Source organism: Equus caballus, chromosome 9 (genome assembly GCF_041296265.1).
Source record: "Equus caballus isolate H_3958 breed thoroughbred chromosome 9, TB-T2T, whole genome shotgun sequence".
Classification (NCBI taxonomy): Eukaryota; Metazoa; Chordata; class Mammalia; order Perissodactyla; family Equidae; genus Equus; species Equus caballus.
Genome location: NC_091692.1, coordinates 93,172,493 through 93,198,391, shown reverse-complemented (window position 1 = coordinate 93,198,391; position 25,899 = coordinate 93,172,493). Strand labels below are relative to the sequence as shown.

General features: G+C 43.4%; 1 protein-coding gene across 7 annotated transcripts in view; it reads left to right on the top strand.

Annotated features, from left to right (window-relative positions):
* FAM135B (family with sequence similarity 135 member B) overlaps window positions 1-25,899 on the top strand; it is a 284,079-nt gene that overhangs the window by 129,207 nt on the left and 128,973 nt on the right. For 4 of the 7 annotated variants that reach the window (XR_002810524.2, XR_011421465.1, XM_001499583.5 and 1 more), the window contains exon 3: window positions 15,012-15,091. The exons of 2 other annotated variants lie outside the window; for them this stretch is intronic. Coding sequence is in view for 2 of the 5 variants with exons in the window: in XM_001499583.5 (XP_001499633.1) it covers window positions 15,012-15,091 (80 nt within the window). In the remaining 3 variants the exon portion in view is untranslated. Of the gene's footprint in view, window positions 1-14,020; window positions 15,092-25,899 lie in introns of all 7 variants that reach the window. One more of the 7 variants, XM_070221870.1, reaches the window with a different exon arrangement.

Here is a 25,899-nt window from a genome sequence, read left to right as displayed (position 1 = left end):
CAAATATCCCTGGTTTCTTGAGGGGCAGGATAAAGGAACGCATCGTAACAAATGCAAACATTTTTTTCCTCACCACAAAGAAAGGCTTCTATGAGCTCCTGAGAGTGGCAGCATCATCCAAAAGCTGGAAGCAGAGAGAACTGTGGGCCAGAAAAATGGGCTCACAGAGCAACAGGCATCCACATGGACCTCTGGACCCGGGCTCTGGGGTTGCTCTTGGACCAAAGGAGGAGGGTCCTCTGGGATCCAGGGGATGGGGCATCCAGAGCCTTGGACTCAGATCCAGCCACCCCAAGTGCAAATCCGAGCTTTGAGACCTCCCACTGAGAGTTTCCTTCACCAGAAGACCAGGATGATGCTCTTAGTGGCACCTTTCCTTTTCACATTTTCTTGCAAATAAGTATGAAAACCTGGCTCGCAGCCTCACTTGGGAATTGCAGACTTGTTTGGAGCACTGCTAACCGATCCTGGGCAGCTTGGAGCAGGAATTTAGTTCTGGCTTTCAGATGAAAGTGGTTCAATCTCCTCACTTTGAAAATCTAAACAGAGAGGCCTGGAGACACGAGGTGACTTGCCTTGAGTCACATGTGTCATGGCAGCCGTGGTTCCAGGACCTTTTTTTGCATCTCCTAGGGGCTTTCATTTCCCTGAGGAATAGCAACATGCCAGGGAGCCTCTGCCTACTAGAAACCATCTAGGAGTTCTCATGGGGCCCTGCCCACATTCTGCTAGAGTTCTTCACCCCAATTTCAAGTCAGCCTGCTGTAAAAGAAGTGGAAACCAAATCCAGGGCTTTGGGAATACAACAGGTCACTCAAAAATAAAGACTTTTTTTAAGTTCCCTCTAATTTGTCATCATTAGGAAGTTACTAAGGATTGATTGTGTCGTGCTTAATTTTGGAAGACCTTCCTGCAGAGTAGAGTTATGTGATTCAAAGAGTCTCATAAACTTTGGTTTCAAATCTCAGCTCCACTGCTTCTTTGCTGTATGACTTTGGGAAAGTCGGTCAACCTCTCTGAACCTCTTTCCTCATCTGTAATTTGGGATAATGCCTACTTTAAACCTGCTTTTAAAAAGGAATGAAACTATTTTCTGTCATCATGAGGAGAATAGAGCCATTTTATTTCTTGAAAAGAAGTCATAAAACAAACTATTCAGGGTTTGCACGTTATTGATTAAAATGCCCCAAAGACCGTCAACTAGCACCTTATATGCCTGAGTCTGATGATAAAATGATAAAAAGAGGGACAGTGTATTTCTTTTTTTAGGTAATACATTTGTGATTACTCAGCACTTTAGGTTTTGGGGACTCTGTTAAGTCAGAAAACATTTCCTAGCACCTACCATGCATCGCACGCCAAGGACACAGGAATAACAATGGCAGGTTTATTGGGAGAGGCTGACAGCTTACTCTGGAGATGATTGATGCCTGAAACTTGGGAGCTTCCAGAATATAAGTCCTGCTAAGGAAAAGTGGTGCGGGGAGGTAATGCCAGATCGTGGGCTGGGAGGATGGACAGAGCTGCTCTGAATCCCTGCTCGGCTAATTATTAGCAGGGATGCCTTGGGAAAGCCACTTAACCTCTGTGACCCGGTTTCCTTCACTAATAAAATGGAGATGACCATATTTAGGTGGTTCACTGAAGCCTAGAGATAAGGTGTCCCCGGACTGAGCAGTGGCACATGGAAGGGTTCATGCTCGGTAAACAGAAGCTGTACTGATTTTGTTTGGAAAAGGCAGGAAAAGTGCTGAGATTGCTGTGCTGCCGTGAGCGTTCTCCGTGCACGTGCCGAGGGCCTGCGGATTCGGTGGGGCCTGCAGTTGCCCGGGCTCTGCCCTTGCGGATGCCGGCTGGGTGTTTGCTTTGCCCAGTACTCAAGGGCCAGGAGATGAGGGAAGTGGTGGATTGCTCTGCACCGGAGACTGCCATTGCCCTGAACCATGTAAACCTACAGCCCACAGCCAGAGCTCTGATCTCATGGCACCTTGATTACAGGTTAAGGGAGAAACAGAAGAAAAGGCAACTGATAGTAAAAGTGAGCAGTTGGTGTCTGGCTGCAAAAATGGGAGCAGATGCCCTGGCTTCATAGTCAGAGAAACGTGTGTGTGTGTGTGTGTATGTGTGTGTGTGTGTGTATGTGTGTGTTTGTGACGGGTAGGGGGGAAAGAGAGAGAAAAGAGAACAAGAGAACTTGGAAAGATTGTTTAGGGAGACATTGAGCAAACACAAGCACATCAAAGAGCAGGCTATGCATGGACCCGGGCGAGGGCACGCTCAGGTTCAAGCTAGCATTCCTGGGTTCAGTCCAACATTGCTTTATTGAGCTGCCTCTGAATTCTCTTAAACTTTTGGGAACTTCTTCCCTTTCTTCCTTCCGTCCGATGCACTTAACATTTAGATAGTGTCATCCATCTGTTCAACTTCCTGACCCAGGTCATCTTGCGCTGAGCCCAGGGCTTTCTCAGGCATGATCACAATGCTTGTATTAATATTAACAACTGTGGCCAGAGCGCAGCATGTTTGGGGTGTGGTGCTGCGTTCTGCACATCCAGTGCCTCCTTGGAGCCTCACAGCCAACCTGTGAGACGAACCTATTGCTTCCCCACGTCCGTCTGGCCCCAGAGTCCTGGCTCTCTACCCTGCTCCTCATGTCACCCTGCGAGGAGTTCTGCAAGGACAGTTTGCCTCATAGAATGATCTCTTGGATAAAGACACCCTCCCCCATTGCAATTACAGAGCACATCTCTTAGTCAAATGGAGCTAAGGGACTTCTTTGTTTTTGTTCTGTCTGAACGCTTTTGCAGAAATAAAGATTTGATTGATGAAGGAATGGAAATCTTTACACAGTCAAGGGAATCCCTTGAAATCTTCAAGAATGGCTCCCAGCTCCTGGTAGTCTTCATATCAAAAGGCAATTAAGAGACATAATGGGGCCAGGACAGAGGGAGGAAAATTAACCAGAGTGGTGACAGTTTCTTCTCCAGAGACACATTCTGATGGAAGGGGATGGAAATCGGTTAGGGATTCTTCCTCCGAGAGAAGTTGGCAAGTGTGTTTATCTATCATCTATCTATCTATCAATCATCTACTTATCTTTGTCTATGCGCCCATCATCCATGTCGCTGCTTTTTGTGCAGGGTTAGTAGCCCACGTGTGAACTATGACTTGTACTCGATTACTGGTGTTTTTTCTGAAAGGAGGCAGGATAGAAGGTGACATCATCCGAAATGATATTTGAGGCATCTTGTATTGTCTGAGTACATACAGTGTGTAGACACCTTTCATATGTTATCTCCTGACACCAGACCTACCAGATGGGTGTTGTTATCCTTCTTTGACAGATGAATAAACCGAGGCTCAGAGAGGTGAAATGATTTCCTAAGTTACACACCTGGTAGGTGGCAGAACACCATTCAAGCCCAGGTTTGATTCCAAAGAGAGTAGCTCCCCAGTGTAGCACAATGCCTTCCCTAAAGACTTTCTTTACTAGAATAATAAGGGTAATAATTATATTAGTCCACCTAATGATTATTGAAGACTTACTCTGTGCTGTGCTAGTATTTTTTTAGTCACCCTCGCTCAACCCTATGAGTTGGGTCTAATTGTTTATCCATATGCTACAGAGAAGGAAATGGTAGCTCAGAGAGGTTAAGTAACGTTCCTAAGGTCACATAGCTGGGAGGTGATGAATCTGGGACTTAAACCAAGCTTTGTTCGACTTTCACCGTTGGTGCCCCTAACTGCTACACTTACAGTCTCTGGTGGAGGGTAGCTTAGGCCATCTGTTTATATGGTAGCAAATATTGCAGTAAATATTTGGGAAAGAAATATCTATTTGTAGTTCCTCCTTCCCCATCCTGTACTCCAGCCAACCTCAGGCTTCCACGCTCCCGACACAAACACTTCAGGAACCTTCCCTCTGCATTTTCCCAAGTTGTTCCTCCATCTTAAATGTTGTGCTTTCTTCCTAGCATGGCCAAGACCTACCCACTCTTCAAGGGTGAGCCAAGATTCCATGTAAGCTTCATCAGTACTAACTTACACTTGTAAAATGGATCAAGCCCTGAATAAGTCAGGTGAACTCATGCGTAGCAGTATGCAACCTGCACAAAATTCCATTACAGATCTTCTCTGTCTGCTGGGATCTCAATCATGCTCTGGGTCAGAGGCTGCATTCTAATACTGGAGAAGGACACTGTGATTCTCTGGGGAATGGAGATCTACCGAACACAGTTCCAGCCTTGTTCTCTTGAGGCCAACATTGTAATAAGTTTCTGCCGAAAATGGGTAATATCAAAGATATTGCTTTCCACTCCAGCCACTCTGCTGTCTTCACTGGCCTTGAACTCTTGGCTCACCCCCCTATTTCATGACATATGAGGTCTCTTCTGCACGCTCTACTGTCTTTTAGGGACCAGTTTTAATTATTTCTGCCTTGATCGGATCCCTGCCTCCTGCTGAAGGCAACATCTTCGCACTCTGACCTAACCTTGCCCTTTTTCTTATCCTTTTGGAAACTCTGAAACCCTCCTTATGATTATAATTATTATTTGTGAAATGACTTTCTTCTCTGCTACACTGTAAGTTCCTTGAGGGCAGAGACTGTTTTATCATTCATCTCTCTGTCCTTGGCCCCTGTCTTTGAGCTTGGTACCCAGCATTGGTCAATTTACAGTTGATTACAACCCAGTAGCAAGAAGATGAATGAAGTCGACACACAGCTTGCAATGGCTTTTACCATTGCTATCACTGGCATGGATTTTTAATATTTGGGCTCCTCATGCTATTATGAGTCATCACTATACCCCAGTTACATCTTTTGGTGGCCAGTATGTGTGAATTGACTCCAGTGAAGAATATTTTTATATCTTTGTCGTTTCAGAGCCATGAGCTTGCATCTCACTTTTCTTATAAGCTATAAGTCAATGAGTAAGACTTTTTTTGAGCTTCAGATCCCTCATGGGAATAGGGGAGGAGAGAATGGCCATCTTTTGTGAATATTGTCGAGGTAGAATGTGACAACACATGCAAAATACTTACTTTGGTGCCTGACTCGAGGTTAGCTTACAAGAACTGCTGGCCTTCTTTCTTCTTACTCTGATATTGTGATTGTTATTGTTAATATTTATGGAGTATCTGAAAACAACAAGGTAATTTATCCATTTGCTCGTAGAGGTCTTTTCTTATCATTTACTAGCCATATACCCCAGAATTAAATTATGTCCAGGAGTATTGGTACAATGGATTGCACGGTGGACCAAAATGAGCAGTTCTGTGATCTAGTGTGGATTCTGCAAACCAGCTTGGTGGCTTTCATGGTCTTCTTCCCCTTTTCTGTGTCTACCTCCCATTAGCAACACCTGAATAAGCCATAATTATAATAAGGATTACATTGATCCTTTTAAAAGGAGTTGGTGCTTACAATGTCTCATGCCCTGTGCCAGGCGCTCTACGTGCAGTATCTCATTTATTCTTCACAACAATTGATTTTCGAGGTGAGAAAACCAGTGCTCAGAGAGGTAAAATGAGTTGCTCAAGGTCACGCACTGCTAGTAAGTGGCAAATCCAGTATTTAACCGCTGGCCTGTCTGAAGTGAAAGCCAGGGACTTGGGTTCCACCACATGTTTTCCTTCCATGCCTTTGTCCCATTGCATGAGAGACCTGTGAGTGGAGTTTGCTTCCCAACCCTGTCCCCACCCTCTGACTACTTGGAACTGGTTGTTGGATCTGGTCTTGTCAATTAGAAGAATTCTCTCTGCAGAGACCCCTGTCACAGTGTGATATTGCACAGCAGATTTTCAGTCTGAGCTTTTAAATTATCCGTGTCATCTCAAGCTGTGCGAGGAGCTCGAAAGCCTGCTTCCACCCAACCTCATTTAATCAAGCAACACGAATGTGCAGAAAATCACACACTACCTCCAATCAAAAGGGAAGAAAACTGACACCTGTCTCCCGTGCACTGTGTGTCAAGCATCTTGTGATGAAATCCCGTTCGTTATTGACTCTCGAGAAGGAGCCTTCATTTTACCCACAAGTGGTGCTTTTCTGGGTGACCTAGAGACTGGCACCAGCAACTTTTCTGAGAAGAACATTGACACATGGCCACTCATGCAAATTAGAAACCCCATCTGGGTTGACTCATTTTATTGTATGCTCTGCTCAAGCGAGTACCTGGGTTGATTCATTAGGTAGGAACAACAGGTCCACCAGCCAGCCTGAATAAAAACAGCGGAGGGAGGGGCAGAGATGGGAGGCACTTATCAGTGTTCCAGCAGCTCGGCAACCTCTTTTCTTATATAAAGCATCTCCAATTAGGCTACTTGTGTTTCCGGTCTGACTTCCTTAAAGTCCCTGCTTTTATAAATAAAGACATTTGTTTATGAACATACTGGGGTTGAGAAGTAAAAATAAGAATTGCAAGGATAATACTCATCATGTATTGGAGCCCAGTGTTGCTCTGCACATGGATTTGATTTCTATCTGTAGCAACTCCAGAGGATAACTGATATCCCATTTACGCAGGAAAAAGCAGAAGTTCAGAGAGTTTAAATAGTCTTAAGTTGCCACAAAAAGCATCGATGTTGTTATTGCTGTTGTAGTTGTGTTTTGTCTTTTAGTGTGAATGAGAAGATGGGAAAATGAGGGAAGAGTTATAGCCATTTTGTTCACACTACCAAGTCTGTATTCAAAGGGCTCACATTTTGTAAAGGACATTCTTCCCTTCAGCTCGTAGAATTATCTCAGGAGCTTAATTAGCATAGCTTTATTCAGTGAAGTGTCTCTGAGAAATAAAACATATTTTCCTTGAAGCTTCAATAGTTTGAGTCCCACCCAACCAACTGTGACTTTCTTAGCATTGTTCCAACTTGCCTATTTATTTACTTTGTTTGGGTTTCAGATTCCCTTTGGTTAAAAGAATGGAGTGGGGATGGTAATGAGAGGAGAGGGAAGTAGTGATGTGCTATTAAATGTTTAAAAACTGGCCTTAAAAATGAGATGTGTAACGTTTGTTGATTTCTGTGGTGTCAATACTCCCATCATGGCCAATTTCAAGCTACTAACTTAAAGTCAAAGAACATGAATTTGTGCACTGTTGACACACATCTGCATGGTAGGAGGAACGCCACTCAAAAATGCAGTAACTCTGTTTATGGGTTTCCAGAGACATTCGATTTAAAAAGAATTTGATTGAACAAATACTTATTAAGTGCTCTCAACTCAGTTCTGCCATTATGAGAGAGAGAGAGCTCTAGATACAGGCAGAAGGATATCCCGAGGTCTGGCTAGTACAGATCTAAATATTTGTATGGGGAAACTACCCAAGACTGAGGGAATTTCGAAAATTCTTATTTTTTTTTACCTGTAAGTGGAAATGGTAGTGTACAATTCATAGACTTTTCATGCAAATTACAGATGACTGCTGTTGGTGTAAATGCCACAAAGTGCCAGACATGAAGGATAGTGATAATGGCAAAGGGTGTGACTAGTTCACAGTGGAAGACAGGGATTTCCAGTTTCTGCTTCTGACCACTCACTTCTCTGAAGTTTTCAGAGGAATAATATACACAGAGAGTTAAGCTAAAAGCACTTTCCTGTCGCCTGGGTCTTTGGCCCCAAACCCTGTTGGAGAGTGCAGATGAGTTAGATTCAGTGGAAGGAAGAGAACCCTTTCCTCCATGAATTAGCTTTAAAGTGTGGTGGACAAAAAATACCTGCTTTATTTCCACCTAAAAGTCCAACCTGGATTCTTAGATTTTAATGGTTCTAATTTTAACGGTTCTAATGCAAAGAAAAGCTAAGCTTTCCGCTGCTAAAAGAAAACGCAGAAGAGAAGTCAGGCTGCCTATGTCACTTCTTTTGAGTTTTCCTCTATGGAAAATATGGCCCCATGAGTGTCTTGGATCAGATTCCATCAGTGAGGATTGTGTTTGAATTCAAATGATCAGACATGTGATTAACTGTGGCTTAAATATCACTAGATGTCGTCCTCATGGCTGAAAGATGGTTGCTTTAATTCACACTATTATATTGCATCCATATCAAGTCAGAAGATGAAGTCAGAGAAAGGACACAGAGCCCAAGGGTCATGAAGTGGAGGGTTCTCCTTCAAAAGCTTTCCTGTTTTCTCCATCTGGCAATGTATGCTTTTCTGTCATTAGCAAGTAGATGATCGTAAGATCTCTCCTAACTGCAAGGGAATCAGGAGGGATGAGTATTTTCAGGTAGGCACATTACTTTCCCTGACAAAATCTGTTTTTTCTTTGTAAGGAAGGAGGGGATCATGGATATTGAGCAGACAGTTCACAGTGTGAGCCACACAGACCCTTCCAGATTAGCAAAGAGATGGGGATAAAGGAATGAAGATCATCATCACAGTAAACATTGGTGAAATATGGCTGAATTATTATAAGTATTGTGTTTTGACCATGTCAAAATACCCAGACAAGTTTTACTGAATTATTAGAGTGATCTTTTCTTGAAAAAGTATCTCATTATTTGCTTTTGAGGCCAATAAAATCCAACAGAATGGTTTGTAGTCCTGTCATGGTGGGTGGATACTGTCAGAACAGATGAATCAGTCTATGAGTGTATAGTAAAAATGTACAAGTTATTTTCTGGGTCTTTTTTTTCTGATTTTTTTGGAACACCAAGCCTCTCTTACTGAGAGGACTTCCCCTGCTTGTCTGCTACTCCAGAGAGTTTCACTCTAGGATCAACTGGTCTTCCATTTTCAGCTGGGTCACACAGCCAGTAATAGGCAGAGTTTCAGAGTTCACACTCTTAACCATTATGTTATATTGCCTCAGAAGATTCAAAGAAAGAGAATTTTTTCCCAGCCAGTGGGCATAACCATGTAACAGCAGAGCCTTACATGTTGTGTCTGCCATTTTGTATTATTAAGTACTATGTGCCACAGGCATCTCTGAACATTTTCCTACCCAGACCATCACCCCAGCTGTGAGGTTGGAGGATAGATTGGGATCATGGATGGGGAAGGATGTCTGTTTCATACACTTCTTAGGTAATAGTACCAATGTTTTTTCTTTAATGAAATATGATGATGGATCATCACACTAAGGGCTTTATATGCACTGACGTGTTCATGACTTATAACAATTCTATGAGACTAGTACAGCTGTCACCACCCAGGAGGAAAGAGAGGCTCAGAGAAAGAAAGTTACTAGCTTGAGTTTGCCTACTTGGCTTTGGGGTGTAGACTTTCTGACTCGGTCTCAGTTTTAACCTTTTCACAAACACAATGATTTGTGCTTTAGATCATGTCAAACATCCCTGGGTCAGAGCACTTGTTTCATAATCTACCCGAGATGAAAGTGATTGTGATAAAATGTCATAGATCTCTGTGTTTCCATTATAGAATATTATTTAAAATTTTATTAGTTTTATAAAAATTGCATGTGGATTCTGAGTCACTCACAGAGTTGTGAATGTTGGGGTTAGATCATAGAACCCTGCGGTTTATTGAAGGAATCTCTGTTACTGGAATTTTCATTCATTCATTCATTCATTCCTCTGGCATAGGTTAAATGCCAACTGTGTGCCAGCACCACATTAATTACTGCACATACAGAGATGGGCAGGACACGGCTTGTCTCCTCCAGCAGCTGGTGGTAATGGATATTTCTATAATCAACTGAGAACAAATTAGATGCTTTTCTCCCCTTAGTACAGCAGTAAAAGCTCTAAGGAATACAAAAGAAGTAAAAGGTAGCACTCTTATTCTTTTGAGAAAACAGAGGGAAATACATTAGTGATCAAAGTGGATCAGAGTGAATGTGACTGGGCTTCTGGTGATAAAAGAGTCATGGGGAAGTTGAGATGAGCTTATGAAGTTTAATTCACCAGGCTTTGCCTCCCCAAATAAGAGCTTGGTTTTAGTCAAATGGCCCTGAATTTTAATCCCTAAACTTTCCATTAACGAGCTGTGTGACTATGTGAAAATTATCTAAACTCTCTGATTCACAGTTTGCGTTTTGTTAACTTGGGGATGATTATTCCTGTCTATTAGTTTTGTCATGAGGAGGAAATTTGAAAGCCTCTGTGCATTAATTTACTTTTACCACTGTAATAAATTGCCACAAACTTAGTTGCTTAAAACAACATAATTTTATTATCTTAACAATTCCGGAGGTCAGAAGTCTCAAATGGGTCTCACTGGGCTAAAATCACGATGTTGGCAGGATTACATATCTTTGTGGAGGCTCTGGGGAGGAAGCCATTTCCTTGTGCTTACCAGTTTCTGTAGGCCACCCACCTTCCTTGGCTGGTGACTCCATTCCTCTTCAAAGCCAGCAATGGCTGGTAGAGTCTTTCTTACCCTTCATTACTCTGTCACTCTCCTTCTGCTGTCTCCTTCTTTCATTTAGAAGGAACTTTTTGATTACTTTGGGCATACCCAGGTGATCCAGAATAATCTCTTGATTTCAAGGCCAGCTGATTAGCAACCTTAATTCTTTTTCACAAGTTCTGAAGATGAGGAAGAAATGTCGTTTGGAAAGGGTGTTATTCTGCCCACCACATTGTATAAAGGGCATAGTTCAGTGCCACTCTTACAGATGGAAGTCAATAGAGGATGATTATTTTTATTGTTATTTCCCAAAAGGAGTCCTGTGCAAATCTAGACAACTCTGAAGTCTCGATTACTCCTGGTCTTAGCTTCTCTCTTCCTTCTGCCTGGAACTCATTCTGCCATCTTCTCCTGTCACTTGCTCATTCTCTAAGGATTTGAGTCAAATGATCCCTTCTTCACAGTGTCTTCCTTGAATGACCCCAGCTGGAAGAAGGTGGCTCTAAGATGATTAAAGGATAGTCACATGTGAAATAATAAGGTCATTCTTGGAGATTTGCCAAGATTTCTTACTGAATATGTGAATTTGGACAACTCCCATCATCTCTAGAGGCTAGTTTTCTCACCTTTAACATAGACATCATGATAAGTGCATCAAAGATTTCCTGAAGGGATCAAATGATATGACGTATGTTGTGTATGACGTATGGTTTATGGACTTATGGCCAGGCAGAAACTTCGTATCAGACAAAAGAGAATTACGAGAGTGGTTTAAGTATTCTGTTTAATCAGGACAGAGCCCAATTGAGTCAGCCTAATTGGAACTTATTTCTTTCAACATGTGCCTGTAAAGCACCTGAAGTTCAAGGTGATTAATTCCTTGAAGTAAGATTCAGTAGCACCAAGTGCTTCTAAGGAATAAGAATTCAGAGAGTCCTTGGAATTGGTTGTAAAGGGTTTTAATTTATGGAACAAATGCGACTCTTGTGAGGTGTAGCAGGCAAACAAAAGAAAAAGGGAAGAAATTCATTTCTGGAGTTAGAATCCTGGTTGCCCTTTGCTAGCTTAACTACTTTAGACAAGTAGTTAGCTATCTCCGTCTCCAATGGCCCGATATCTTCTTTGGTTAACACTTGAGACCGTGCTTTCTCTCACACAGGATTTATGGAGGATCAAACAGGATCGCGTACATGGAAGTTCCTTATACCGGTCCTGGCACAGTGATGTTTAATAAATCTTAAGCATAACTGTCACAGCTCCAAGCACAGTATGGTAGAAGAGTGATGCATAGCCTCGGGCAATGATTGACCCATTTCATGTTCAGAGAAGAAGCCCTTAGAATATTACAGCTGCTGGTGGTGGTGGTGGGATCTGTGCTTCTTCCTTTGATGATGAAATTATTGAAATGCATAGGTCATTTATTAAAGAAACACTAAAAGTGACATCTTGTATTTGTGTAAATCAGAGTTTGCCAGTTATTGGCCCTGTGGGGATTCAGCTTGCAAATGTGTTTCATTCTGTCAACACAGTGCTTTATTGTTCGCAGCTGCTAATTGTTTTTGCTGTTGCTATTGTCATTGTCACTGACTTATGAACTGACATTTGAAATTTTAAAGATCTTTTATTAAAAATCCAAATTTCTGGGGCTGGCTCAGTGGCATAGTGGCTAAGTTAGCAAGCTAAGCTTTGGTGGCCCAGGGTTTGCCAGTTCGGATCCTGTGCAACTTATCAAGCCATGCTGTGGCAAGCCTCCTGCATATAAACTAGAAGAAGATGGGTGTGGATGTTAGCTCAAGGGCTAATCTTCCTCAAAAAAGAAAAATCCAAACTTCTGTCTTTCCCTGAAAACCCGAAAGATCTAGCATTACACAGCCAACATCTCCGCACAGTGGTAACTAACTACTGCTAAGTGGCAGCTGCGTCCTATAGAAAGGGCAGGGAGCCTCCACTCTGCCTCAGTCTCTGTCACACAGATGATGGTGTTCGTGGTTATTTATTATTGTGCTTCTTTTGTGGATTTCACGATGGTAGAAAACTGTGTTCGTATAACGAGCTATTGCTCCTACGGAAAATACACGGTTAGCTTCCTGGGAGCCTCCAGTCACAACATTTTCATTGACTGATCAATACATAACCTTGTTTTAGGTGCATTTCTGTTTAAAGGCACTGCATTATATATATATACATATATATGTATATATATGTATATATATGTGTGTGTGTATGTGTGTGTGTATATATATATTCTATTCATTAACATTGAGCTCATGACCAATAGCATGTAACTCATATCTGAACAAAGCTTATCTAACACATGATTTTCTCTGTAGGGCACATCACAGCCTTCTTGCATTTAGGAACACAAGCCAGCATTTTAGCTATACACTGGGGCCATTTTAAATAGCAGAATCACCAACAAAAAGCACAAAATATATTGCACTAGACAGACTGCAAAAAGACCCTTGTTTATAGTATGAGAGCTGAAAAAAGAAGGTAGAGTGCTGTCTTGTTCGACCTCAAGTGGAAACACGTGCATGAGGTGATTCAAACTCTTCGCCACTGTGTGCATGTCTGTGAATGACCCTGAAGGCATTATGAGTATTGCAGGTGGTTACAAATAAATTTTACCAACTGGGAAAATTCACAGACGCAGAATCCATAAATAATGAGGATCAGCCGTATGTGATTTGCAAATATGTTCTCTCACCCAGTAGATTGTCTTTTAATCCTCTAAATAGTGCATTTTGCAGAGCGAAAGAACAAAAGCTTTTAATTTTGCTAAAGTCAAATTTATCGTTTTTTTAAAAGGATAATGCTTTTGGTGTCAAGTCTAAGACTCTTTGCTTAGCTCTAGATTTCAAAGCTTTCTTCTATTTTTTCCTAAAAATTTTTGCAGTTTTACATTTTGCCTTTGAGTCTATGATCCACTTTGAGTTAATTTTCATATAAGGTATGAGATTTAATTTGAGTTTTCTGTTTTGTTTTGTTTTTGCTCATGGATGTCCAGTTGCTTCAGGACCATTATTGGAAAGGCTATCTTTCCTCCACTGAATTGCTTTTGAAACTTTGTTGAAAATCACTTGGGTATATTTCTGCCCTTGTTACTGCTTGGGGAAGTAGAGATCCAGGCTCCCCTCAGCGGGGTTCTCATCACCATCCCTTAGCAGTGAAAATCTGGCTTCCTACTCAAGGCCTTTTCTTGCCAGGTGAGAGAAGGAGGCTCATTATAGCTTGGCAATGTGGACATCTGGGGTTTCACTTGGCCTTTGCTGGTGTGGGTAGAGGAGAGGCCACAGTTTTTCTGTATTCTGTATTGCTTGGTGGAGTAGAACTACTATTGTCTAAATTTTTTTGATCATGCTAGGCTGCCCTTTGCCTGATGTTTGTCTAGAGAAAGCAGGTGTTTTTGTTAGGGTTTGTTTTTGTCTGCAGCCATTAGCATTTCTGGGTGGTTGGCTTCTGTCTGGGATATATGAGGCAAAAAGAAAATGCTGAGAACTCACTATTATGTCTTTCCTTGGACTTGAGGTCCCTAGACTGTTGGCTTTGTTCTCAACTTTTAAGAATTTTCTTGTTTGTTTTATATATATTGTTTCAAGTTTTTAGTTGTACTTAGTGGGAAGAATAGGGAAAAGTATGTCTACTCCATCTTTCCTGGATGTAGAAGTCATGACAGTTACTATTTTTTTTTTTAAATCTTCATTTTACAGATACAAAAACAAGTTCAGAGAAGTTGTGTGATGTACTCAAAGACACACAGCTCTCAAATGATGTCACTCAAGCAACATGAATGCAGTCCCAGTGCTCTCCTCAGTTCAACGTATACACGAACACGAGGCTGTCAACAGAAACACTCTATGAGTATATTCAGAGTGCAACAGAGTCAATAGCAGAATATTCCTCAGCCGTGAGCTCAGTGAGCCATGGGAGACTGATATGTTCATGGTCTATTTTACTTCTGTTTCACTGTTTTATTCACATTCCATTTCACAATGAGTTTGAAATGAGTGGAAAGGGAGAACAATTATGAGGCCAGAAATGTTCCCAAGTGCTTGCAAACAAAAGGGTCATTAATTGCAAGGCACAAAACTTCAAAAGATGCTTCTGCACCTGTAGCAAAAGAGGACAGATCAGAGGTTTAATGACAGCTTGGGAACCTGCATGATGTTCTGAAATGACGGAATTTGGAAATGGGGATGACATATTCCAAATAAAGGCACAGAAATAATCTGAGAAAAGTGTTTGGCAATACTTATGGGATTAGCAACTCAGCTGCTGTCTTTCTAAAGGAAGTATTTGTCTGTGTCACAACGTAATAGCAACTCAATTCATGTGCAGATTTTCTACCATGCATTAAAGATCCTATAAAATGAACTTTTCTGATGAAAGAAAAATCATACTTCTTAATGTACCTGTGTCATGTGACCTATCTATTCCTTTTTCCCATTCCCATCACCACCAACCTTGTATGTGTCTAGTATGATCTCAAGTGAACTCAACTTTTTGTCTCCAGCTTGGCCCCATCCCATCCCTCCCCTACTGTGCTGACAGAATGAATCTCTCTTTGATAGCAGATGATCATTCATGCCTAGAAACTTTCATGGTTCCCTATGACCTTTAGGATTAAGTCTAGGTATTTTTAGAAAAAGCAAACAATAAGAAGTCTGATCTTCAGCAGCCTGTCCTCTGCTCTTTTCTTAGGTATTACCAGATCCGAGTGACCTTGAAGGTGTCCTCAAGGATCCCCCACAGATTGAGCGCTTCCATCGTTGGGCAGACAGGTGAGCAGGAGGATGGCAGTGGGGGGCTTCTTCCCCACTGGTAAACCTTCATTTATCACTGTATGCCAGGGCACAGCAGAGTGCAAGGTACATAGAGGCACTCAGTGAATCATAGTTGAACGTTGGAGGAGGAGTGAATGTTGGAAATGGAGACCCACTGTTGGAGTGGCCATGTGTGTACATTGTTGCAAGGGGAAACTGGCTGAAGGAAAACATACTTTCCCAGGAGCAGCTGGCACTTGGGGACAAACCTGGCTGTGGGAGATTGGCTAAAGTCCAGTCAGGGAGGCAGAGGATGGGAAATAGTGTCCAGCAAGTAGGTAAAAGCAAGCCTGCTGTCAAAGAGAATCCCCAAATCAGCTAGATATAGGGGTCTGAATAAGTAGGCAGTTGTGGTAGCACTTTCCATGCATGCCAAGGAGTCACAAGCAACACTCCCAGCTTGGGGAGAAGGATTACCAAGGACAATTCAGGCTGTAATCTGAGGAGGCTGGAGTATTAGTGGGTATCCAGGGTCCCAGCAGGTACTCAGTGTAACAAAGTACTGAGTCAGAAATGTAAAATTTATTACATAAGAAATAAGAGCAGGCATGGAGATTATATTCTAGTAGTAATATTTACATTAGTAAATTTGGGAGAGTGTATAGATCAGCTAGACCCTAAGAAAAAGGAGAAGCACTTAGTGATGGAGGAGAGAGAAAATAAGGAGACAAAAAGACAGAACTATGGAATACCTGCTTAACTTTAACTATACAAAGAAAGGTACCCAAGAATATAAGAGGAGTAAAATCCAGTAGAGTTGAGAGTTCTGGTCACAGCCACCTTTGATAAAATTCATTTAGAATTGCCTTGGTAATTAGACCACTTTGTTATTGGTAATAATATTATAGTGAGTAAAACTGCATGCAGTTGAATACCCACAAATTGGGAGTGTAGATGCGGTGGTCTGCTTAGCTCCATGTGGAGGAGGCGCGGGAGGTGTGGGGTGGAGGAGGCTGCTCAGACCACTCAGGGGACATCAAGGGGAGGCTGATGGTTTATGGCCACAGGTTGACTCGAGCATGTGATCGAAAAAGAGAAAGATACTGCTGACCACCTGCTTCTCTCTGACTCTGGGCAGAGTTAAGTGTTAAATAATAGTTCAGTCACCACATTTCCAAAGTGTTTCTTCTCTTCCACTCTCCTCCTCTCTCCGGGGAAGCAATGAGGCGTCTGAGACTTGTGATCACCTGCTCTCCTACGCCCTGTGTAGATCCAGTTTCCCTTTGCTTCTGCCTGTGTCGCCCCCCCTCCCCGCCCCAACTTCTTCCAGGAGAAGGTTCACAGAGGTGACCAAATGAGTAGAGAATTTGAACCCTGACATTGCAAGAACTAGCTGCGTGATCCCAGGCATTGGCAGCTTGAGCTTCATTTCCTCCCCTGAAAACCGAGTGTAAAAATCCATTTTCTGTAGATTTCTCGTCTGAGAGATTATAAATGAAAAGGACGTTTTATATTTTATAGAGATCAGAAATGTAAATGTGCCAGGACAGGGACTGGCACAAAGCAAGTACCCAGTCAGTCTGACGACTGAGTGGTCAGATGACCAGGGGTGTGAAGCCAGTGGGTCTTGTTCTCGGGGACAAGTCAAAAGCCTGCGGTGGGACCTGGAAATCAGGTGGGACTAATGCCCAGCTGACCTAAAGAAAGCCATCCCCAGGTTCCTGACAAGGACTCAGCTTCTCCCCTGTGACTATAGAGCGTGAGCTCAGTTCCTGTCTCTGGCTGAGCCTTCTCTGGGAGCACAGGCCTCTGCTGTGAGGACAGAGGACTGCCAGGCATCCAATAGCTGGCAGAGCCCAGCAATCACCTTGGGAAGAGAAGGACTTGTAGTGATGCTGTACAAGACAAGAAAAAGAAAAATGAAATGCAATTTTGGGGGAAAAAAGCTATTTTCTTCTTTGGTCTAGTTTGGCACAGGGATAATTGTGGTGCAAGTGTTGTGCCCTTGATTTTTACTCGAGCATGATATTTGGAACAGAATGCTAACACAGAGGCCAGTAATAATTACAAGAAGATGGCTCCAAGGGTGAGGAATACATAGCATTTGTGATTTCTTCCTCGAGGTGAATTTTCCAATTATGTTACTTTCAGTTAGATATTGTTGCATTACAAAGTGTTCCGAAACTTCGTGGCTTATACAATTTATTTGTGATATTTTGAGTAGTCTGGGCTTGGTTGGGTCATTCGCCTGCTGCTTTCAGCTAGATCTCAGTGGAGGATGGAGTATCCAAGATCATTGTATCAGAGATGTCTTCACTCATATGTCTGATCCCTCAGCTAGGGTGGCTGGACCAGCGAAGGGGACTGCTGAGCTTCTGTCTCCAGTTGGGTAGTGCGACTTCTTACATGGTAGCCCAGCTCACAGAGAGAAAGAGTAAAAGTTTCCAGGCTTCTTAAGGGCCAGGTCAGGAACTGGCACAGAGTCACTTCTCCCATATTCCATTCATCAAGGCCAGTGGCAAGGCCAACCCAGCTTCAATGGGAGGGAAAATATCATAGACTCCTTCATGGGGCACCCTCTGTGTGTACAGCAACGAGAGGAACTTTTAGCAGTCATATTTGCATACAATATTTGCATACAATCACCCAGAGTAGTTTCAATTACCTGCATGTATTTCTGAGTAAAAAATAAAAAAGGAAAAAAAATATATGTTTAGACAATGAAATATGATACCTTGAAAAAGAAGGAGTCAAAACATTTGGGATCTAATAATATCTTCGACACTCGTTAGTTGAGTGGTCTTGTTAGGACAAATTATTTAACTTGGATTTTTTGTTCCATTTATCTCTGAAACAGAAATAGAAAAGGCTTGCTGTGTCTAGAGATGCAGAATTCAGTAGTGGGAAGGCCGCAGTCTCTGGACTTTCTAGGTTCAAACCCTACTTCTGACACTTATCAGTTGCATGGATTTAGAGAAGTTATTTAACCAGGTTGTTTTTCCATTCCCTCACCTGTAAAATGCGGATGGTAAGAGTACCTACCTCATAGATTTGTGGTAGAGACTGAATGGATTATGCAAGGGAATGCCTAGAATGCTACGGACACATAGTAAGCTCTCAATGACCGTTAGCTAGAATAAGCAGTGCTTTTTATGCATAGAGTTGTTTACTTAGCAGCATTCTGCTCCACGCTGGTCCCAGGGGACACCTCCTTGAGGAGAAGAGGCTGCCTTCATGCCCTGGAGGAGCTTCCAGTCTTCTGAGGGAGACAGAAGTGTCACATGAATACAGTAGAGGTGGAAAATGAGATGACCATCAGATGGAGCAGTGGGACCATCCAGCACTGCCCATGCCAGCAGCCCTATGGCTTTGTTGAGGAAGGGCTTCTGAAAAGAGATCTGGAAGGACGAGAGGAGTTGGGAAGGACCAACTTCTGGATGGACCCATAAAGGTAGGGAAGGATAACCTTGGCAGAGGTATCACACTGACCAATATCACTGGGACCCAAACAGAGCAGGGGCATTTATGGGATAATGAGCAATCTGGTGTGGCGGATGGCAGGAATGGGCCAAGATCAGAAGAGAAGCAGCTGCGGGCCAGGTTTGGAGACCATGTTGTGCCATAGAGAGCAGATCGATTTGGTTTCAAAGGCACAGCCAGGTGAAATCAAAGCACTTAGATGACGTAAAACCAACGCTGTTCAAACACGAGATGTTGTCTCATAAATTAAGGGACGGAATTATACATTTTTCTTCTCTTTTTAAATAAATCCGTTCTCTGGTAGCCACATTATATGGAAACATGTTTCAATTATATAGATGATTTAGATACTGCTTCTCTAGATGCAAAACAATTTCTTATTGGCTTTTCCAAGCTAGATATTCATGATTAGATTCTGTGAATAAAAAAAAATAATAATCCTCTATGTGAAATGGAGGCGTAACCTGCGTACCATTGTGTTTTCTTTTTTCAATACTTTTTAAAAAGGTGATTTGGGGAAGGTTTCTCCAGAAAACTGATGGTTTGTCTTATCTGAGTTAACTGCTTATCTCCTAGGACAGACTGTGACAGGCTTTGAGCTCACCTCAGTTAGGAGCAATCCTTCCCCTGGGCATTCTAGAAAGATCCTAGCATTACAGAATGGACAGGCACCTGAACAGGTGACTACAATTGGAACAGAGCGTCAGATCTGCTCATGGAACTGGGTGCAGGACACAAGGAAGCTGCTTCTGTGCAGATGTGGGTACAGTTGGGGAGGTTAGGCCCTCGTGCTCAGTATGAATCTAAAGGCCACAGAGTCTTGGTCATTACCAAAAAGAGAAGAGTATAAATTATAAGTAATCCTCTAATGATGCCCTGAGGCCAGGGCATCCCTCGGCTGTTCTAAAATACAAAAGGAAAAAGTCCTTGTGGTATCTTCCCATTGTTCTCCTTTAACTTCACTGAAAGTGGAAAAATGTTTAGATTGAGGAATCTGGTTATTAAGGGGGCAGGTCCTCCAGCAGAAGGACATAGACTCAGATAGTCACTTTAAAACCCTACTCGTCCACTTTAGAGCCACATGTGCCAGGGCAAACCCTTCAACCCCTGAGCCTTCGATTTCCTTTTACTGTAATGGGGCTAATAATCTCTTCTGCCTACAGTTGCTGGGGTTTTTGGGAGCATGATGGTGAAGCCTTTAGCACAGTGTTTCACACATACCTGGGAAAATAAAATGTAGCTGTTATTATTATCAGTTAATAAAAAAAATCTTACCATGGATTCAAGGAAAGTTTGTCGATGGAGCCAACAGAGGTGTTCTCAAGATGAAGGTGATCCAGAGGGGATGTTTAAACGGGGTGATTTGATGTAACTGAGACAAAGGGAACCCACAGCAGGGGTGAAGGGAAGGCGTGGTTGACTAGGAAGGATGTGGCTGGACGTTAAGTCTGAAGGCGAGACGGAAAGATGGAGGCTAGAGAGTGGGATGCAGGAGTGGCTGGGACCGCAGGGTCAGGACCCAGCCTGTGACTAGCAGGATGTGCTGACCCCTGGTGTCTGCAGTGTTGTGTGAGCACCTTGGCCTTAGGGCATGACACAGACTGTGAGAGGCTTTTCATATTGTTGCTGTAGCCCTGCACACCTTGTAGCGATAAAGGTCTGAAAATCCAAGGCGGAGCCAGGCTGCACTCTCTCATCTGACAGTTGCTAAAATGAGGCCCATCAACAGGAATTGGCTTGCCCCCAGGGAGTCATGCAGCCGATAGAACAGAACAGAAACTGGGGCCACACTTTGCCTTAATAAAAGTTGATGGGGACTCTCAGAAAGTTCATTTTGTGTCTCAGTACCCAAGTTGAATGTTACTTTCACTATTCTTAGTAATCATAAGATATGACATATATATGTGTATCATGTATATATCATGCATATATATACATACACCTATATACATACATATATGTACATATGGACATACATATCTGTATAATTGCATATATGCATATATGTATATATAATTGATTTCAAATGGTCTATTTATCTGTTTGTATGTATCAGTGTCTACAAATATAAGTGAATATACATATAAATGTACATATGTGTGTATATAATTGATTTCAAATGATTTCTCTTATTCCTAAAATATACGCTATACTTACCCTTGTCGGTCAGTTGTAGGCCATTTTGATCTATGTCAACATTTGTCTCAGTTCAACAAACTTTTCTGATGCCTCCTACAAGCCAAAGTACTAGATTACAATTCTGTCTCCAGTTGCTGTGTGTGTTTTTTCCCACACCACCAAGCAATTCTCCAACCAGCTGGGTGTCCTACAGTTCAGCTCAACTCTGACACTATCTACTCAGAGGTAGCATCATATTCCTCACGTTCAGGCTCAGTCCTACAAGCCTGTCCCCCGCCCAACTTCAGACACCAATCACCAGTCCAGCGCTTCTGACCTATGGGCTATAGATGGAAGCTTCCCATGATCCCTTCCTGGGGTTCTAGTAAATTGCTAGAGCAGCTCACAGAACTCAGAGAAACATTTTGCTTAACTTAGGAACAGCCAGGTGGAAGAGATGCGTAAGGCAATGTGTGGGGAAGGGTGTGGAGCTTCCGTGCCCTCTCCAGGTGTGCCGCTCTCCCAAAAACTCCACGTGTTTGTGTTCACCAACCCAGAAGCTCTCGGAACCCTGTCCTTTTGTTTTTTTATGGAGGCTTTATTACATAAGCATGATTGGTTAAATCATTGGCCGTGGAAGATTGACTCAATCTCCAGCCCTTCTCACCCCTGGAGATTCAGGCGCGGGACTGGAAGTTTCAATCCTCTACTCGCAAGGTTGGTCCTCCTGACACCCAGCGCCCAACCCTAGAGGCTTTCCAAAAGTCATCTCGTCAACATAAGACACCTTCTCCTCTCTTATCACTTAGGGAGTCCTCAGGGTTTTAGGAGCGCTGTGCCAGGAACAAGTACAAAGATCAAATATATATTCCTTATTACAAATCATAATATCACATAGGCCCTGAAAGATACAGAGATGAATGATAATCAATTAAAATGTGAAGGTTAAGGTATTCCAGAAAGAGAAACCAGAGGTGAGAAGTTAAAAAATGTGATTCTGCTTACTTCAAAGGCTTGCTTACATTTTCTGGTCCCACGGATTTGTTTTCTCTTTTCTTCTGAGTTCAGGGTTACAAGTAATTGGCTTGTCTGTGTCTGTGAATAAATGTTAAGTATACTTAGCCTTGGCTATTTCCTTCCACCAAAATGGTGCTCTTTAATAGATTTTGCAGTCTCCTCCTACCTGGAGGTGTTATTTTTTTTCCCTCCTTAAGGGAATGATCAATGAAGTCAGACTTGGGGGAGAGAACTGTTCAAGCTTATCGAGTCTGTGCAAAATGATTAGGCACAAAACAGGCATCTGCTAGTCATTGCTCATCAAAGCAGAAGAAAAGATAGCACAGTAAATTGTGGAAATGTATAAAACTTGCCATGATTAGTTTTAGTAATGTTTTGAGAGGTAATTTCCATTTCCATTAAGTGGAAGCATTTAAGAGTTTCTCCGTGTAGGGGGTGGGGAGAGAGTGTTATTTTTCAATTGAATCAATCTAATTTCTTTTCAGGGTCCATTAAAGTGCACCTAAATATCAAATATACCTGTTTTCATGGAGAATATTGAGCAGGTAAAACACTGCAGCCCCCAGGCTCTGAGGGCCCGCCTAGGGCCAGAGGAAGGTGCTGCTCAGGGCGTCAGGATGGAGGGGCCTGAATAAGCCAGGACTTAAAGGCTGCTCTCCCATCTGCACACGGGTGGCCGCAGTGAACTCAGGAACACTGAAGCCCAGAGTCCTTCACCTTTGACTCCCTGTGCAGGCCAGAAATCTGCCCTGCCAGCTGGTGCAGTGACCCAGCTCCCTCTGGGGCCAAGCAAGAATTATCACGTATACTTTGTCCTTGAGATCAAATCTTAAAGTCACTTGACCTCTAAGGCCCTCCCTCTGGAAGCTTTCTTCTGTCTCCTGTACTGTCATTCCCAGCTCTCTGCCTCTGCTCTTACTGTTCCTTCCTCTTGAAAGGCCTATCCCTTCCTTCATCACCCGTTTACCACGCTGGTCCGCTAGACTGGCAGAAAGAATCTATGCAGGTTCTCTAAGGGCCATCTCCTGCCTCTGTCAGACTACTGATTCCCTGTCTGAGTGTCCTCCTCACTGCCTGTGTACGTGCAGGGTCTGTCCCCTCCCCTACTCCCCCTCCCCAACTTCTGTGCTTGCCCTGCCCCGTTTCACTGTGCTTTCAGTCACTGTCACCAGCAGGGCTGAGGCGGGGAGGGCAGGGAGGAAGGGGTGCTTCACCTTGGAGGACCACCCTCAGGCTCCTGGAAGCACTTTATCCAAGATTTGAACTTGCCTTGGCATTTGAGTCCCACTGTCCCCATCCCTACCTCCAACGACGCTCCAGAGTCCCCTGTAGGATCAGGATGACATAGCCTTCTGGGGACCTCTGTTGAAATGTGCCCATACCTGTCTTCCTGCTTCCCTGTCCTGTCTTCCCCGTGCCCGTGCTGGTCTTGCTGGAGCACAGCCATAATGTCACCTACACTGGTCCTGGTCTCTAGGTCTGCTGCTTTATCGTCTGTATTCCGAAACCACTAGAAGTGGTATAGGAGTTAGTTGTAATATAGGAAGTAGGGTTGGAGTTAGCCAGGGCTGAGTCTGCCTGGGTTCCCTGTGACCCTGCATCGTAGCCTCTGTGTCTGGTGCTCCATGAATGGAATCATCCTGATAGAAACGACCCTATGGGGCTGTTTGTGGGATCCGTTAAGGTAACATGTATGGGTACATAATAGACTTCCTGGCATGTTGGGAACCTACATGTGCACACACACACACACACCAGGATATCACCTCCTTGCATCACGTTAAGGAGGAATAATCTCCTAATCTACCCCATATTTCATGCACAGTCGGTGAAGATAAGTACTTAGCATCCAATCCCAGTTCCTGAAAGTCGGCTGTGTATGAGGCACAGTTGACACAGAGCTTGACGGTGAACCCTGCTCTCGTGGAGCTCAAAGCCTGGGGTGGGGAACTGAAGGACCGAGTGACAATCACAATGTGAGTGATGATGGCTCTGGAGGACGAAGGCCTTGGGTGCTCAGGGCTCAGGGCAGGCCGCCCTGGGAAGGCCTGAGGGCTCCCTTCCCTGGTATTTCCCTCCAAACTGGGTAAGGCTCCTGGGCCCCCAGCTCCCTGCCTGCTCCTCATCAGGCAGCAGCACTACCACCTACACCTGTGTGGGCACAGCCTGCACCTGGGCAGCCATGTTTCAGGCAAACACACCTAGAAAGAAAGATGAGGGGAGAGTGAAGGGGCCCTGAAGCATATGCCAGGGAAGACGTAACACGAGCTTCAGAGCGGCTTTCCTTGTGGATGGGAGAGAGAACCACCTCGGTCTCTGGAGCACCACCCACACAGATTCGAGAACCAGACACCTGGCTCCCGCTCACAGTGGGTGAGCTAGGACTTGTCAATGACCTCCCTGGCCTCATCTTCCTCCTCTGTAAGATGGGAATACTAATAATAACAATAGTACCTTCTTCATGGAGTTGGCGTGAGACTGAAAAATGCTAATATTATGTAAGCACTTAGAAGAGAGCCTGACGTCATAAGCTCTCAGTAAATGCTGGGTATTTTTAGTGTCATTACAGAAGCCAGAATCAGTGGACATGGGTGAAATATACCTAGACTGAAGTGTTAGCTCTGATGGTTTTTGCTTGTTTCATAAATGTTTCTTGAGTGCCTCTTGTGTGCCGGGCATCGTTTACAGAGCTCTCTGAACCCCCAGATGCCCAGCACGGCTGTCATCTTCAGAAGCTGTGAACTTCCGGTCACTGGAGAGTTCACTCAGGGGTTTTCAGCATGGTCCGAGACAGAGGCCAATGAAAAGAACATTGTAGGATAGTGGACACTTATTCAGAGTCATTCCAGTCTTTTTAAATTAAAGAAGTTTTTTATTATTGTTAGTATTCTTTTTTAGTATTTTTTGGATACTTAGGGATATATGTTAATCCTCCATGTGGAAGATGATGCTTACATTCACACTCTAAGGCCCTGGCACCCTGTTGCTTTATTGAATTCCGGCTCCCTGGTGTCTACCAGAGTGTCTGGAGCCTAGTCGACGTGCCATGTACCTTCAGTGAATCAGTGAATGAAAGACCAGAGGACAGAGCTTGGACCAGAGTTTGAAAGGAAGAAAGAGGCTGAATTCCATGCAACTAAAAAACATAGTGAGAGGGCCGGCCCAGTGGCGAAGTATTAATTTCGCACGTTCCACTTCGGCGGCCCAGAGTTTGCTGGTTTGGATCCTGGGTGCAGACCTGTGCATGCTTGTCAAGGCATGCTGTGGCAGCTGTCCCACATATGAAGCAGAGGAATATGGGTACAGATGTTAGCTCAGGGCCAGTCTTCCTCTGCAAAAAAGAGGAGGATTGGCGGCAGATGTTAGCTCAGGGCTAATCATCCTCAAAAAAAAAAAAAAAGGAAAAGAAAAAACCTTAGTGAGCTCTTGAACCTCAGCAAAACACATTGTTTTGGGAGGAAGCATCTCAATGGGAAAGCATGCTGTTGTGAATTCTCAATTAATAGTCATTAAACTGTTGTTTTTTTAAAAGAAACTGATGATTATTTAGAAAAAAACAAAGTTTCTGAAAAAGGCAAGACAACCTCTCTCTGATTTGGCCAAATGGTCTCTGAGAGTCTGAGATGAACCATGGTGCGTGGATTTGGAGTATTGATGTGGAAAATGTCTAGGATGATGGGGAGCCGTTCTGTAACCCCTCAAACCTCAACGAGTGAGGACCACACCCTGTAGCCCAGAGTTTTTCACAACGTGGTCCAAACACGACCCCTCATGAAATCCCCTAGGGACTGGAAAAGTCAGTTTCTTGATCCTCACTCCCAGACCTCCTCAGTCAGACTCTAAAAGTGAGACAAGATGACATGCAGAGAAAAAAACGAACGGGAAGTTCACATGCGGAGGCACATGCTAAACTTTCTGCTCCCTGGGAACCTTGAAATTCTGTAATCGTAGCTAATAAGTTGACTCTAATGACAGATAATTGGCTGATTTAGTCTTCTCCCCTCAGTGACTTACAGTTACAAGAAGAAATTTTGAAGTCTTAACACCGTAACATGAAAGACAGCTCCCTGGGGATGGACCTTCCTCACAGAGGGTCTTTCTTCTTGATCTGCTCACAGATGAATTTTCATCTGGTGCCGATGGAAAACTGTAACGTGAACAGGAATATTTTTTCTAAGCTAGGCAAGGTTGTTAGGCAAGTGGAAAGTTCT